The 13,706-nt window shown below is 40.3% G+C and overlaps 1 protein-coding gene across 1 annotated transcript; it reads left to right on the top strand.

The window, feature by feature from the left end:
* Positions 1-207: 207 nt before the first annotated feature.
* GALR1 (galanin receptor 1) lies at positions 208-13,367 on the top strand. Its single transcript, XM_005482898.4, has 3 exons — positions 208-1,050; positions 7,461-7,526; positions 10,947-13,367. The coding sequence occupies exons 1-3, from the start codon at positions 349-351 to the stop codon at positions 11,262-11,264; spliced, it is 1,086 nt and encodes a 361-aa protein (XP_005482955.1). The 5' UTR covers positions 208-348; the 3' UTR covers positions 11,265-13,367.
* The last annotated feature ends 339 nt before the right edge of the window (positions 13,368-13,706 follow it).

The following is a 13,706-nucleotide window of genomic DNA, read 5'->3' as shown; positions in this document are numbered from 1 at the left end:
AGAAAAGGCGGGGGGAAATAAAGAGAGCAAGAAAACCCCACCTCCCCTTTCTGCGAGGACACGTTCCCGGGGAGCTCAGTCTCCCGGAGCAGCGCAGAGGCGCGGAGGCGCCGCGGACGGGGCGGGCCCGGTGCTGGTGCCGGTGCCGGGGCGGGCGGAGCGCGGCTGCGGAGGGCGGCGGGGCGGCCGCGCCGGCTCCGCTCCCGGCAGCGCAGGCTGCGCCCAGCGCGGCGGCGCCTCCGCCCTTCCCTTCCCTTCCCTGCCCGCCGCCCGGCGCTGGTGGGGCGGCCGCCCCGGGATCGCCGCGGTCCCCGGTGCCGGGAAGTTTGCCCGGCGCGCCAGGGAAGGATGGAGCCTGGAGAGGCCGCGGCGGCGCCCCTCAACCTGTCCCGAGCCGCGGCAGAGACGCCCCGGGGGGAGTTCAACCTGTCCGGGCTGCCGGAGGCGGAGGGGAAGCCGCTCTTCGGCATCGGCATCGAGAACTTCATCACCTTGATCGTCTTCGGTTTAATCTTCACCCTGGGAGTGCTGGGCAACACGCTGGTGATCACGGTGCTGGCGAGGAGCAAGCCAGGCAAGCGCCGAAGCACCACCAACATCTTCATCCTCAACCTGAGCATCGCCGACCTGGCCTACCTGCTCTTCTGCATCCCCTTCCAGTCCACGGTCTACGTGCTCCCCACCTGGGTGTTGGGAGCCTTCATCTGCAAGTTCATCCACTACTTCTTCACCATCTCCATGCTGGTGAGCATCTTCACGCTCTCAGCCATGTCTGTGGACCGGTACGTGGCTATCGTGCACTCCCGACGCTCCTCAGCCTTGCGCGTCCCCCGGAACGCGATGCTGGGCGTGGGGCTCATCTGGGCGCTCTCCTTCGCCATGGCCTCGCCTGTGGCTCACCACCAGCGCATCTTCCACCGCGAGACCAGCAACCAGACCTTCTGCTGGGAGTTCTGGCCCAACCCACGCCACAAGAAGGTCTACGTGATCTGCACGTTCGTCTTCGGGTATCTGCTCCCGCTGCTGCTCATCTCCTTCTGCTACGCCAAGGTGGGGCAAGTGTAAAAGGATGGGAGTGACACAGTGGTGGAAAAGGTGTCCATGAGCCATAGGGCCATTTCTGGGCATGTGGTGGGACTTGGCAATGTTAGGGAAAAAAGGAGCAGGGGTGAGTTTGTGCCACAAAGGGAGAGGGCAGGTTTTGTATCTGAGGGATGTCTGAGGGCTGATAACATATGTTCAATATCACAGAGAGGTCAAAACAGGGATTGTGTGGGGTGAGTGGGGAGGGGTGTTCTGGCAATCACTGGGGTGTCCCTGACAGATTTCCTTGCTACAGAATGCTAAGAAGCCCCCGTGCTCTGCTGCTTTCTCCGTCACCATAACTCTTAATTTCTTGCAGTGCTGCGTGAGGAGTTTTACTCAATAAAGTACAACAAAGCAACAAGTTGTTCATGCTTCAGATGAAGCATTGTGGTTCTTTAAAATGTACAGTGCACTTGAAAGTGACAAAAATTATCTTTTTGGTGCTACAAGTAAATTGTGCTTTATGCTGTCTGATCCCTGTGGTGCCATGTCCTGCCTCGGTTGAAGTTGATGAGAGAGTTACCTCTGACTTTGGCAAAGGCAGGTCGTTCCGGGGAGTAGGGCAGGAGAACCCAGATAGTTAAGCAATTGCAAAAAGCAATAGTTAAGTGTGCCTGAATATGAGTATTTAAGGACATTTCTGCTTAAGAAAATTGTCACATTTTTCTGCAGTAATAATTGCAGCCTTCAGCATATGATCCTCTGCTTGCTGCTGAACAGGACCTGGAGCACCAGTTGCTACCTGCTGGTATCTTGCTGTTTCTGTGCCAGCTGCCTTCAGTTGCAGGATTTCTCCTTAGGCAGTGATTTACATTTGAGAGGATAGGACCGCTCTTGCAAATACCGACTGCTTAATTCAGTTCTTCAACTGGCAAGTTCAATAGATGCACCTGAAGTATTTAATTTGAACAAGTAATTTTTTGTTCTGCTCAGTTTCACATACATTACATCAGCTTAATTGTGATGTGCAAATTGAGGCTGTAATGTTGTCCAACTCTGATGAAACCAAGGCATGCAGAACGCAAAGGACAACATTTCTAAATGGCTGTTCATAGTGGAAAAAATGCAACCTGGCAAATGAAGCAGAAACACAAGTTTTCATACATAAACCAAATCCTGCTTTCCCTGAATGAATACACTGCTGTTTCATCTACTGTGGTGAATATGACTGAGCTGTAGTGATAGATTGTCAGTTTGAGGAAAGTATAACACATTGCAGGGAGAACACTACAGAATGTGTGAATGGTGGGCTTTCAGGTACTAATTCTTCTCTTTTTCAGAGCCAAAGCATCTTCCGTTTCAGGATAAAGTACTGGCCTTTGAAGTCTAATTATATGAGAGAAGATTAAAAAGAAATCTTTCAAAATTAGCATAGTTCTGTACAGTGTATGCATGAAAAAAGCAAATAGGCTTAACCAGAATAGTAAATAAAACACACTCTGTCATTACAAAGCACCTCTACAGAAGTAAATCTCTTAATATTAGTATTAATAGGTAGCTAAAAAATAAAAACAACAAAAACCCCTCCAAGCCAACAAAAGCAACTCTATGTGAAAAATATGCCCAAGAACAAATTAATAAAATCAAGGCCACTTGAAATTGCAATAAAATTGTGTGCTTAAACTATTGCCAGGCTAGGGTCTCACTGGCTTTGTGATGTGTTTTGAGCCTGTGTGTGTGATCCTGCTTGCCTCGGTGTCAGGCTGGAGGAGCTGACCCCAACGGGTGAGTTTTTGAAGATAGCTAGGAGATAGCTGGTATTCCTGTCAGTTTACAGGCTGAAAAGTGCCGTGATTTGTACAGAGCTATCGAAGGTATTTGTGCCCTGCAGCTAAAGACTCACTCCTGCCCTCCTCAAGCCGCTGACAAACCTCCAACTGCAATATTGTGGGACAGGGAGAGACTTCTCAGGCTGAGCAGCCTCAACTCCCTCAGCCCGTAGACATTAGGAGACATTAATCTCTGCATTAGTTTCTTATGGACTTCACTGATTTTCATGAACTGTGGATCAGCGAGATAATGCAATCTTCTGCTGCGGTAAATTAAGACAAATGACCCTTATTTCTCTATTTGAATAGATTGCCTTTTCCAGACTCCTTTAAGGCAGTTCTGCCTCTTTCATAAACAAATTGCAATTGAACTTTCAGTTTTGAAAGTCTCATTTTTTAGGAACTCTAATAGGGAGCCAAGTTCTTTTTCTCTCTCATTTCACATTTATATAGTATTAGCAGAGATTTGTATTTTTCCCATTGATAACAATGCTATTAGAATGTACAGAAGTGCTGAAGTAGTGCCGGGTATTTGGAAGCAGTGTCCTCCCAAAATATCTCATGGTGATACATGCTCCTCAGGCAGAGATTTATGAGATCATGCTCTGTCTTGTGTGTACAGCTACCTCTTTTCTCTCTTCCACAAGTAACATTAGTTCAGTTTCAATGCAAATTTTTGATAGAGGAGTGAAAATATCAGAATGAAGACTACTTCCCTAGTTTTTTGAGAACAGCAGACAAGGAAGAAGGTGGAGAGTCTCCATTATCCTCTCTCTTTTAAGGAGTCGGCTTGCATTCAGCTGTTAAACACCAAACAAGCCATAAAAGGGAGAGGTCTTAGCGATGTACAGGGAAGACACATCTTTTTGGGAACACCGTAAAAAGTCACAAATCAATAGAAAACATTCACTTTTCTTATGTTACACACACTAAAGGTCATTCTAAACTAAGTCTTTGACTTTTTATGGAAGAAGAGAGATTGCTAATTCTATGTTCTCTGTTTCCTCAGAGAAGTACTCTTGAAAGAAGGTTACTACGTCAGAGGGAGGAGCAGTGGTTATGTAGTGATCAGCTGAGTCTCAGCACTGTGTACTTACCTTGTGTTCTGACTCTTTTATTGCTTATCTTTTTACCTGCTGTATTTTTGTAATGCTGACTTTTTGTATGTGTTCATAACAGTGCTACAACATTTGCTCACTAATGTGTCCTTAAAGGGTAAAGTGATAAATGATTCCCAGGTAGCTTCCAACAGTTGACATCTGCCAGGGTTGTGCAATCTTACAACTAATTTTGGATCCCTCCATTTTTCAAGGATTCACTTCTTGTAAGTCAGGCCTCTTTCAATCAAACCTTTAAGTTTGACACCTATAGTTATTAGCAAACATTTCCTTTTATAGATGCATAATGTTAAAAGCTTTCTTTAAAACAAATATGTCTTGCCTTAAGAATGTGTCCATTGTTATCTATCATTCTGAACATTCTGAATTCATGTCATGTATGATTTACAGATTTGGTTAAAACTGAACTATAAAAAGTAACAACCTCAACATAAAATACAAGCTTATCTGGCTTTGGATATTAAATCCTAAATTTTGCTGAGCAGCAAGGGTGAAGTTTATTAAACTTCACTGAAAGGGAAAAATAAAAGCTATGACATGTTAGTAGCACAGTCTTAATTGAAAGAGGATGAAGAATAGATGACAATAGAAGTAGTGACTTTAAAACATGGATTGCAGGCAATAGCACTTGAATTTCAATCAGGTTCATACTACAAAGGTGGTTCAGAATGTAATGCTTACATTATCTGTAAAACAAGAAGTTCATTCTTACTTGACAGTGACCTTGTGCAGGCTTTCCTTCTGCATGATTTTCAGTGGCTGATAATGAGGATGTGGTCAGTGAAATGCCAGACAGCAAACATGGCTTTTAACACTGTAGACTTCAAACTTCCATAATGTTTGGTAGACTTGTGTGAATAGGCACAGGTAGTTGAAGTTATTTTCTTCACTCCTGTGTTGAAAAAAATCTCTTTCTCAACTTCATTTGGTCAAAGTCCTCAGTCAGGGCTCTCAAGCCATCTTGAATGTAGTTTCTGAAACAATGGGGGAAAAGAATAATTTAAAAAAGACTTCAAAAAGAGAAGAAAGAGAAAAAGAGAAAGAGGAAGGAAATGGCGGAAGGAAGTGGCGGAAGGAAGGAAGTGGCGGAAGGAAGTGGCGGAAGGAAGTGGCGGAAGGAAGGAAGTGGCGGAAGGAAGGAAGGAAGTGGCGGAAGGAAGTGGCGGAAGGAAGTGGCGGAAGGAAGTGGCGGAAGGAAGTGGCGGAAGGAAGGAAGGAAGGAAGTGGCGGAAGGAAGGAAGGAAGGAAGGAAGGAAGGAAGGAAGGAAGGAAGTGGCGGAAGGAAGTGGCGGAAGGAAGTGGCGGAAGGAAGTGGCGGAAGGAAGTGGCGGAAGGAAGTGGCGGAAGGAAGGAAGTGGCGGAAGGAAGGAAGTGGCGGAAGGAAGTGGCGGAAGGAAGTGGCGGAAGGAAGTGGCGGAAGGAAGGAAGGAAGGAAGGAAGGTTGGTTATTAGAGGAACAATTGATTATTCATTGGCCCAGAGAAGAGGCAATTTTAACAGGATAGTGGAGAGTGTGTTAGATTTGCCATGTAGTGTTTGTGCATAAACATGGCTCTTTTTTAACACACCATGGCAGTCTCTGTAGGTCTTTGAGAGCTGTTCCACTGCTGTTGATAAGTAATTGCATTTTGCCTATTTGTCTTGCTGCTACTTTTCATGCCGTCTGGTACAATACTATGCCAATATGTTTTCACTGCAAATACTTATTTTATGAAATATGTATGTAACCTGAAAGAGGGGAAACTGATAAGGTTCATTTGAAGGTTATAATGTAAACTGACAACAAAACCCTCCTCCACCACCTCCCAAACCCCTCAAATATGCAATTTATCTGTTTTGTCTCCTGCATCTTTCTTTGAACTGGAGAGAGATACAATGCAAAACTTTGGGTAAAAAATTTCAGAACAGAAGAAAAAAATGTATGTAACTTTAAAAACTATTTTGCAGTCCTGATTTCTGCAAAAAGTTTATCTGACTTTAGTTTTGGGCTGTGAAGGAGAATCCCTGGGAGGCACGTGATGGGATTTGCAAAGGTCCAGTAGAAACAGCCCATCACTGTAAATTATGTGAAGGGGGTATGAGAGATGAAGCAGCAGTGATGGGACATGAACTTAATTGCATTCCTCCCATGCCTTTTTTTAAGTTTTATGTTTTTCACTGATAGACTCAGCAATTCAGCTGGTCTCTACAGGGTGACTGGAGCTGAATAAAAAGTCTGTGAGCCAGTCAGTAATCTCCCTGTTCTGCTTCTGTTTTCTTCTGGGATTCTGTTCTTTCCTTTGGGCCTGCTTCATATTGAAGAGGAAAAAAACTAAATCAAAATGTGACTTTCTTGGGGAAAGCCCATTTATTTTTCTCCTGCTTTTTCTTAGCTCAGGTTACCCCCTGAAGTGGCCTGGATAGTGTTTCCAAGTAGGAAATGCATGCAGGGTGAGTCTCAGTGTAGTACACAGACAGGCACAAATGAGCTGCACTTACAATATTAAATGGTAATTTCTTTTTTTCATTGTTGTTGGTGTTTCTCTGGTAGCTAAGAGTAGATACCTAAAAAATTAAGTCTGCTGATGATCTCTGGATATTCATAAATACCATCTTACTTGTTTTAAATCAATATGTGTGTCTATAAAACTTAAATGCCAAAGTCTCTAGATCATCTTGACTGATGTCTGTCCTAATAGTGGTTAGCTGTGCAACCCAAAGCACACAGAGAAAATGTCACCAGATGATATGAAAGAATCTGAATTTGGACCCTTTTCCCCAACCCAAGATCTCTGCATCCTCTATCCAAAACCTTATGTGCAAATAATGATGTTAAGATTTGAACCCTGCTCTTGGACAATGAGCCTTTTAGTGATGTATTTTTAAAACTGGGTTCTGAAAGATGCATGGTGAGTATCATCACATTGTTGTGAAAAGTCATGCCTCATGTGTCATGCCTCATGTGTCATCCCTCATTTTAGTATAAATTATTCTTGAAAACCTAAGCTTCTTTCAAAGATCAAATAGTGCCAGGATCTTGATTATACTAATCAAGCATTCCTCTGAAGGAAACAAATTATACAGGTGACTCAGAAAAGCTCTGACTCAAAACGTACACTTTTCTTATGTTACACACACTAAAGGTCATTCTAAACCAAGTCTTTTGACTTTTCATGGAAGAAGAGAGATTGCTAATTCTATGTACAAGATAGATTTCCATCCATTTCCTTGTTAATTTGTGATATGTATTTGTTATGTAATACATTTGAATATTTTAGTAAGAATTCAGTTGTAGTCTGCTTTGTTTTTGTTGGTTCACATGGACTCACATATGTAATTATTTTCATTTTCCTACTGTGCATGTTTTAAATGTGTAAGCTGGTTCAGTGATGTCTCTTAGTGAATCATGCAATTGTGGAGAGCACAAGAGTACTCCAAGATACACAGATTTGAACTTTGAATAGAAATTGGGCAAATATGATAAAGAGATGCAAATTAATCTTTTCAGGTTCTTAATCATCTGCATAAGAAGTTAAAAAACATGTCAAAGAAGTCAGAAGCATCCAAGAAAAAGGTATGTTGCATTCACTGCAAATTCTCATTTGTGTGTGTTTTAGTTTGACTAAGATAATTTGGTACTTGTTGCTAAAGATGTAACAGAGAGAAGAAATTAGAATGAAGTATTTAATTAAATGTTCAGTGTCCCTCTGAACTTAGCAGATCAGAATCTTTTCTGATCCAGGTTTTCCATGACATTGCATCAAGCCATTACCTGAGATCCTCATATTTGGAACTTCAGAGCATCTGAAACTTGGGCACAGGGAGACAACCTGTCTTTTTTGTTAAATTTTTTCTTTTTTTTTCTCACTGACATTTTCTCCTGACTTGCAAATTATGAGACTTTTAATTTTCTTTTTTTAACTGTCTGATTTTGTAATGTTTTACTGAATAATTCCTAGGTTGCATGAGGGACCTTTAAAATTAAATTTATTGTGCTTCCCTATAGGAGTCTAATAAGAGACTTTCAGTGATTCACCAATTCTTCTATTGATTTTCCACACAATGTTTTCTTCTCTTACATTCAAGACATGAGTTATGTACTGGATACAAATAGAATCATGAAAGGTCTTTAAAGAAGAATACAAACTTCATGATTTGGAACAATATTTGAAAGATGCATTAAAACACAGAATTTGTCAGTTATAATGTGATAGTGATTTTTGAGCAGATTTGACCACAGTCATCATTTGACTAACTTCTCATTTTATGGATGTGGAGGAAAAACCCCTTAAGCTATAGCTCTTCATTTGATCTGATCACTATTTTCATATGGGCATGGAGAGTGCCTGCAATGTAAATGAGATATACATGTACTCAACAGGGAATAACTACTTTCTCATTTATGCATTCTCATTTTTCTGAAAAATATCCTACTCAATAGATTTTGATTCCTAGAATTAAAAGCATTATGGCCCCGACTTAGTAAAATACTTAACATATATGCTTTTGCATTTAATATTGTCAGGGCCAAAGGTATAGTTTTCAAGACATTTTGTACGTTGCCATCTCTCATCTAAACTCTTCTCAAACTGGAAATATCTCTGCATTTCCTCTAACCACTAACACTCAAAAATTGCAGATCTGACTAGGAATTACCTTTCATAGCTTCAAGATAAAGCATTACAGATATCACCGAGACTTCTTGAATGTATCAGAGCTCAGTAGCCAAAGAGAGAAAAAACCCAAAAAGCAATCCAGATTTTTTTTTTTGGCTTAGAAGATGAGTTTCTAAATCTAAGGCATAACTCATGTTTTTCAAAGTGACTCTGTCCTCATTAGTCTGTTAGTGCTCTCTGGCTACCATGTCTTTCTTCTTTTCCTTTTACTCTCTTGTAAAGAGTGCATTTCAGGTGTAATGATACATTTTTAGCTTTATTCAAAACTTTATGAACATTCTAGTAGCAGAATCTTAAAATAAATTTTCTGCATGTGTGGAACAAAATAATGAAAAATATTAATTTGCCTAAATTCTATTTTTCATGGTTTTTGGTCACAAAGCATCGATATTAATGTCATATATTTCAGGTGGGTTTTATTTGCTAATGAGAAACCCTAAGCAAGCTCCCAGTAAGTGAAAAAGAGCTGCTCTTTAGTGATACCTTGCTTGCAAGACAAAGGGATGATTTTGGAAAAGTGAGCTCTGAAGTTAGGCTAAGGAGGAACATTGGGATAAAGCAGATGTTGTGAGATTTCCTAACACAAAATTGCTTTTTCTGCAGATATGAAATACCTTTAGTAACAGTTACAAGAGACACATTGTCACCCTCTGCTTTCAGGTGCATCAACAGCCTGTTGAATGTCAATGATTTTCCTGGTTAATTTTTTTCAGAATTCTGAACAAACTGAAGTAAATGCCTCTTTTGAAGTAATTGTACATGTGGTATCCCGAACACTTGTTTTTACTTGGAATATTAAGCCATTGAACACATCAATGAGAGAATAAACTGCTCTTAATTTATGCAGTCTTGTTAGAACACAATCTCCTGATAAGACCTGAAAAAGAAAATATCTCTGTGGCTGTTCAAGTGGCAACTGATTTAAACTCCATAGGGCTAAGTTGAGGAATGTCTTATGAAAAAAAGATGCTTGCTTTAGACTAACCATGTTATATTAACTGCAGATCTAATGTCCTTTGGTTTCTGTTGTGAGATTATACTGACCAACCACAGCATCTGTCATAAGTTACTTTGACCTGTTGCTACAGAAATCAAAATGTCTTTTGCATAAGTTTTTCTAAGCTAACTCCTGTTCTGATTAGTTAGGTCAGTCTTAATTATTACTGAGCGTTGATCAGTTCAAGAAGTATAGACCAAGTTCAATAAACTAGCAAAAAATCTACATATTTTCTATGCTGCAATATTTATCACTCTGTGACCCCTGGGTTAGTTTTGGATGTGAAGAAGTTATCAGAAAAATTATATTATAAAGTGCTAATATAGCAACTATAATGGCTTGTGACATAATATGCTTTGGAATTATTATTAGACTTTTATTTGAAGACTTATTTAGTTGAAAGAGGTACTTGGTAGAGGAATAGATATTGATTACTTAGGCCACTGCAAAGCACTAACTGCTGTTTCTGAAGTCAGTGAAAGCTAAAGAAAATATTGACAGTCAAATTCCATTGTGCCCTGAGAGAACACCTGCAGCACCTGCAGGGTCCCTACCGACTGATTCTGGAGCTTAGAATGGATCTAGTGAAATTGATGGTCCTCTCATAGATAGTAGAAGTGGAGTGTGGAGGCAGCACTGAGGATATTTTATGTTCCATTTTTATATTTAGTGTTGGGTGGTGAACTTTAACTTCCAGATTGGTTTTGATAATGTGCAATCATCAGAAATTTCAAGCCCTTACTTTTTTTTCCCCCCACTAGTTGTATCCCAGAATGTTTTGCATGATTCTGTGGAAATTCTGTGTTTAAAGGAGTCACTTCCAAAAAGCTTGCTTTAGTAAGCACTTGAGCAAGCTCTAAGCTTTTCCACCAGCTGCCTCCATGCATAATAGATCTCCCTTGAAATTTTGATCAGAAATTATTGTGCACGGTACTAAAATTCATTGGATCTGGATGAGATTTCCCACAGACCCCTGTTGTCATTATTTTACAGCAGGCTTAGGTGCACTTCAGAAAAGGCTAAGCTTTTGTGTAGGGAGTTAGGAACATCACTCTTCACCTTTGAAGAAAGTTGTGCATTTGCCGTTTACTATGACATTTTCCAAGGCTGGGGTTCTCCTTGCAGTCATTCATTATGCAAAATAAAGCCCATATAAGTAATGGGGTGAAATCAGTAACAAATATTGCAGTTTATTCCCCCTCAGTGTACTTTTTGTTGTGGTTTTTGTTTTTTTTTCATCCTAACAGGAGTTTTGAAGTAGGTTTAAAGCTGATTTCTTGAGTGCTCATCAGACATATGTGTTTTCCTTTCCTTGTCTCAGACAGCACAGACTGTGTTGGTGGTGGTAGTGGTTTTTGGCATCTCCTGGCTGCCTCATCACGTGATCCATCTCTGGGCTGAATTTGGAGTTTTCCCACTGACTCAAGCCTCCTTTCTCTTCAGGGTAACTGCACACTGCCTGGCTTACAGCAATTCTTCTGTGAACCCAATCATATATGCATTTCTGTCTGAAAATTTTAGGAAGGCCTACAAACAAGTCTTCAAATGCCAGATTGGTAATGAGTCACTTCTGAATGATGCTAAGGAAAATAAAAGTCGGATAGATACACCACCCTCTACCAATTGTACCCACGTGTGAATGTTGAGAAGCCCTGTGTGTTGGCTCTTCCTTTATGTAAACTAAACACCAAGAAAAAGAAAAAGCACAATGAGCTTTATCCTGGGTTTATCTTGATAATGCTAATTGGTATTTAATGTACTGAAGTTTCATTTGTAACCAAAGTTTGTGAAACTCGTATGAAAACAACCTGGGCTGATCCTTTGCATCTTAGATAACTTTGTCAAATAAAGCTCTTGGACTTTCATAGATATTTGAGAAAAAAAAATGTTGAGATGACATGTCTGTATTCTTACTCAGTAATCATACAAAGGTACAAGAAGAAGATGTTGATGTGGTAACTTGTGACATCTTACTCCATGAAAGTGAAAAATGGATACATTTCCTGTCCTACAGATAATAAATACTGGACTACTGTGATTTCAAAGAGGAAAGCTTTTGTTCTCTCTTCAGATTGTTTCAACAATGCTTTTTTTTTTTTTTAAAGTAAACCTGGGCTCTGATTTGGAGTTGGAATAAGTTGTGTACACCTTGAGGCAATTGCTTTAGAGTGGAAATGCTATTTCTATCTGTTTAGCTGGTTTCAGTATGTCTTACTGAGCAAAGATGGATTGGTTTTCCACTTAATTTGGCTGCCTTACTGTATGCACAAAACTTTTGTGAGCACTATATAGGGATTTTTAATGGCCTGTGTGTAATTGTACCAAAATGAGGATTTGTGTCTAACTGAGGGAAGTTTCTCTTCATGTGCTGCATGTGCATGTATGTGTGTTTTCTTAATTTCATAGGCGTTGAGATGGAGATGCAGTTTTAAAAGTGCATCTGTTTTAAATTATTATGTTTCATAAGGAAGCTCTAGGCAATGTTTAAGGATTTAAAGGTAGCATTCCCTTAAAAGTCATAGGTGGAGCTTGATATCATGTAGTTTTAAACTGGAAATAAAAAGAAGGTTGCGTTTAAATTACTGCAAAGTACAAAAGGTAAATGGTACAATTCTGCAAATTCTTAGATAAAATTAGTCATTTCCACAATTTTATAACTTTACTTAAAATGTCTTTAGGTGGTAAATTGCTAAAGAAATAATGGAAAAACACTCCTTTAAAAACATTCCTTTAGCTGGAGTAAGACATGATTTTACCTATTTTTATTAATGACCCATAGACTCATAGAACAAATCAAATTAAAGGAACCTCTGGACAGGGATATCCCTCAAGTCAGGGACACCCTCAGTTGTGTCACTTCCTTGACTAGGCAAAATCTGAAAATTTCTAAGGATGGCAATTCAACAATAAATTTGGAGCAACCTGCGCTAGTGCCTAATCACCCTCACTAAAATATTTCTCCTTATCCACAGCTGGGATTTCCCTTAAGGTATCTTGTGACCACTGCTTTCTTCCCTTTCACTGTGTACTGAACTCTTTTCTCTAACTGACTAATGTGCAATTTTAGGATGGCCATTGAATTTCCCCTCAGCCTTCCCTTCTGGAACCATGCGCTGCCCTGAGCCTCTCCTCAGGTGCCTGGCTGGGTCAGTGGCCTTCCACTGCCCTTCCTCCAGCATCTCCATCCCTCTCATGACCTGAGGTGTTCAAAAATGAGCAGTGTGTTCCAGATGTGGCCTCACAAGCACTGAGCAGGGTAATTGCTTCTCTTGACCCATTGGCTGGCCATTGCTAATACAGCCTAATGTTATCATCATTTATGGCTGTAAGGGTACACTGCTGACTTATATTTGATTACAAGCCTTCAAATCCTTTTCTGCAGATTTGCATTGAGTCCCAGTCCAAGTGTCAGGACTTGGCTTTTGGCTTTCTGGATCTTCATGCATTTGGTAGCTGTTTCTTCCACGTTTCCAGTTTACCAAGGGCCTTTGAAGGGTGTGCCTGCTCTCCAGAATGCCCACCACTCCCCTAGGTTTGGTATTGTGTGTAAAATTGCTGAGAGAGTCCTGAAACCTTCTCCTGGTCTTTAAAGATGCCAAGTGGTGTTGGCCAGATGCTCTTTCAGATTCTTTTTTCTCTACAGACTTGCTTTAAAAAAAAAAAATTCAGAGTGGTGGAACTTCAACTATGGAGACTTAGCTCATATAAAAATAGCTATGTTTATGTATCAGTATTGTCTGCTTGGAATCAGTAAAATAATATCAAAGACATGCTATTGCATGCATGGTGTTTGTGTCCATTCTTTCATGTGAAGAGATTATTTGATGGTATTTCTAGGAACAAAATTATAAGTATATACAAATATATATTTTAAAAACCTCTCAATTGGTAAAGAAGAGTTTATCTATGCAGGAAACCATTTCCTGGGCTGGGACTGAGGTTTGGAGACAGTCTAGAAAGAAGTTCCCTTGAGTTTTGAGATACTCATCACCTCAAGCACTCAAATTATTAAAACATTTTCAAACTTCAGCTGAAATTACAACATTTTAGGAAATTCCATGATTTTGAAAATCATATTTTT

Source organism: Zonotrichia albicollis, chromosome 1, assembly GCF_047830755.1.
Source record: "Zonotrichia albicollis isolate bZonAlb1 chromosome 1, bZonAlb1.hap1, whole genome shotgun sequence".
NCBI lineage: Eukaryota > Metazoa > Chordata > Aves > Passeriformes > Passerellidae > Zonotrichia > Zonotrichia albicollis.
Note: the sequence above shows the minus strand (reverse complement) of the source record. Positions and strands in the feature narration are given on the sequence as shown.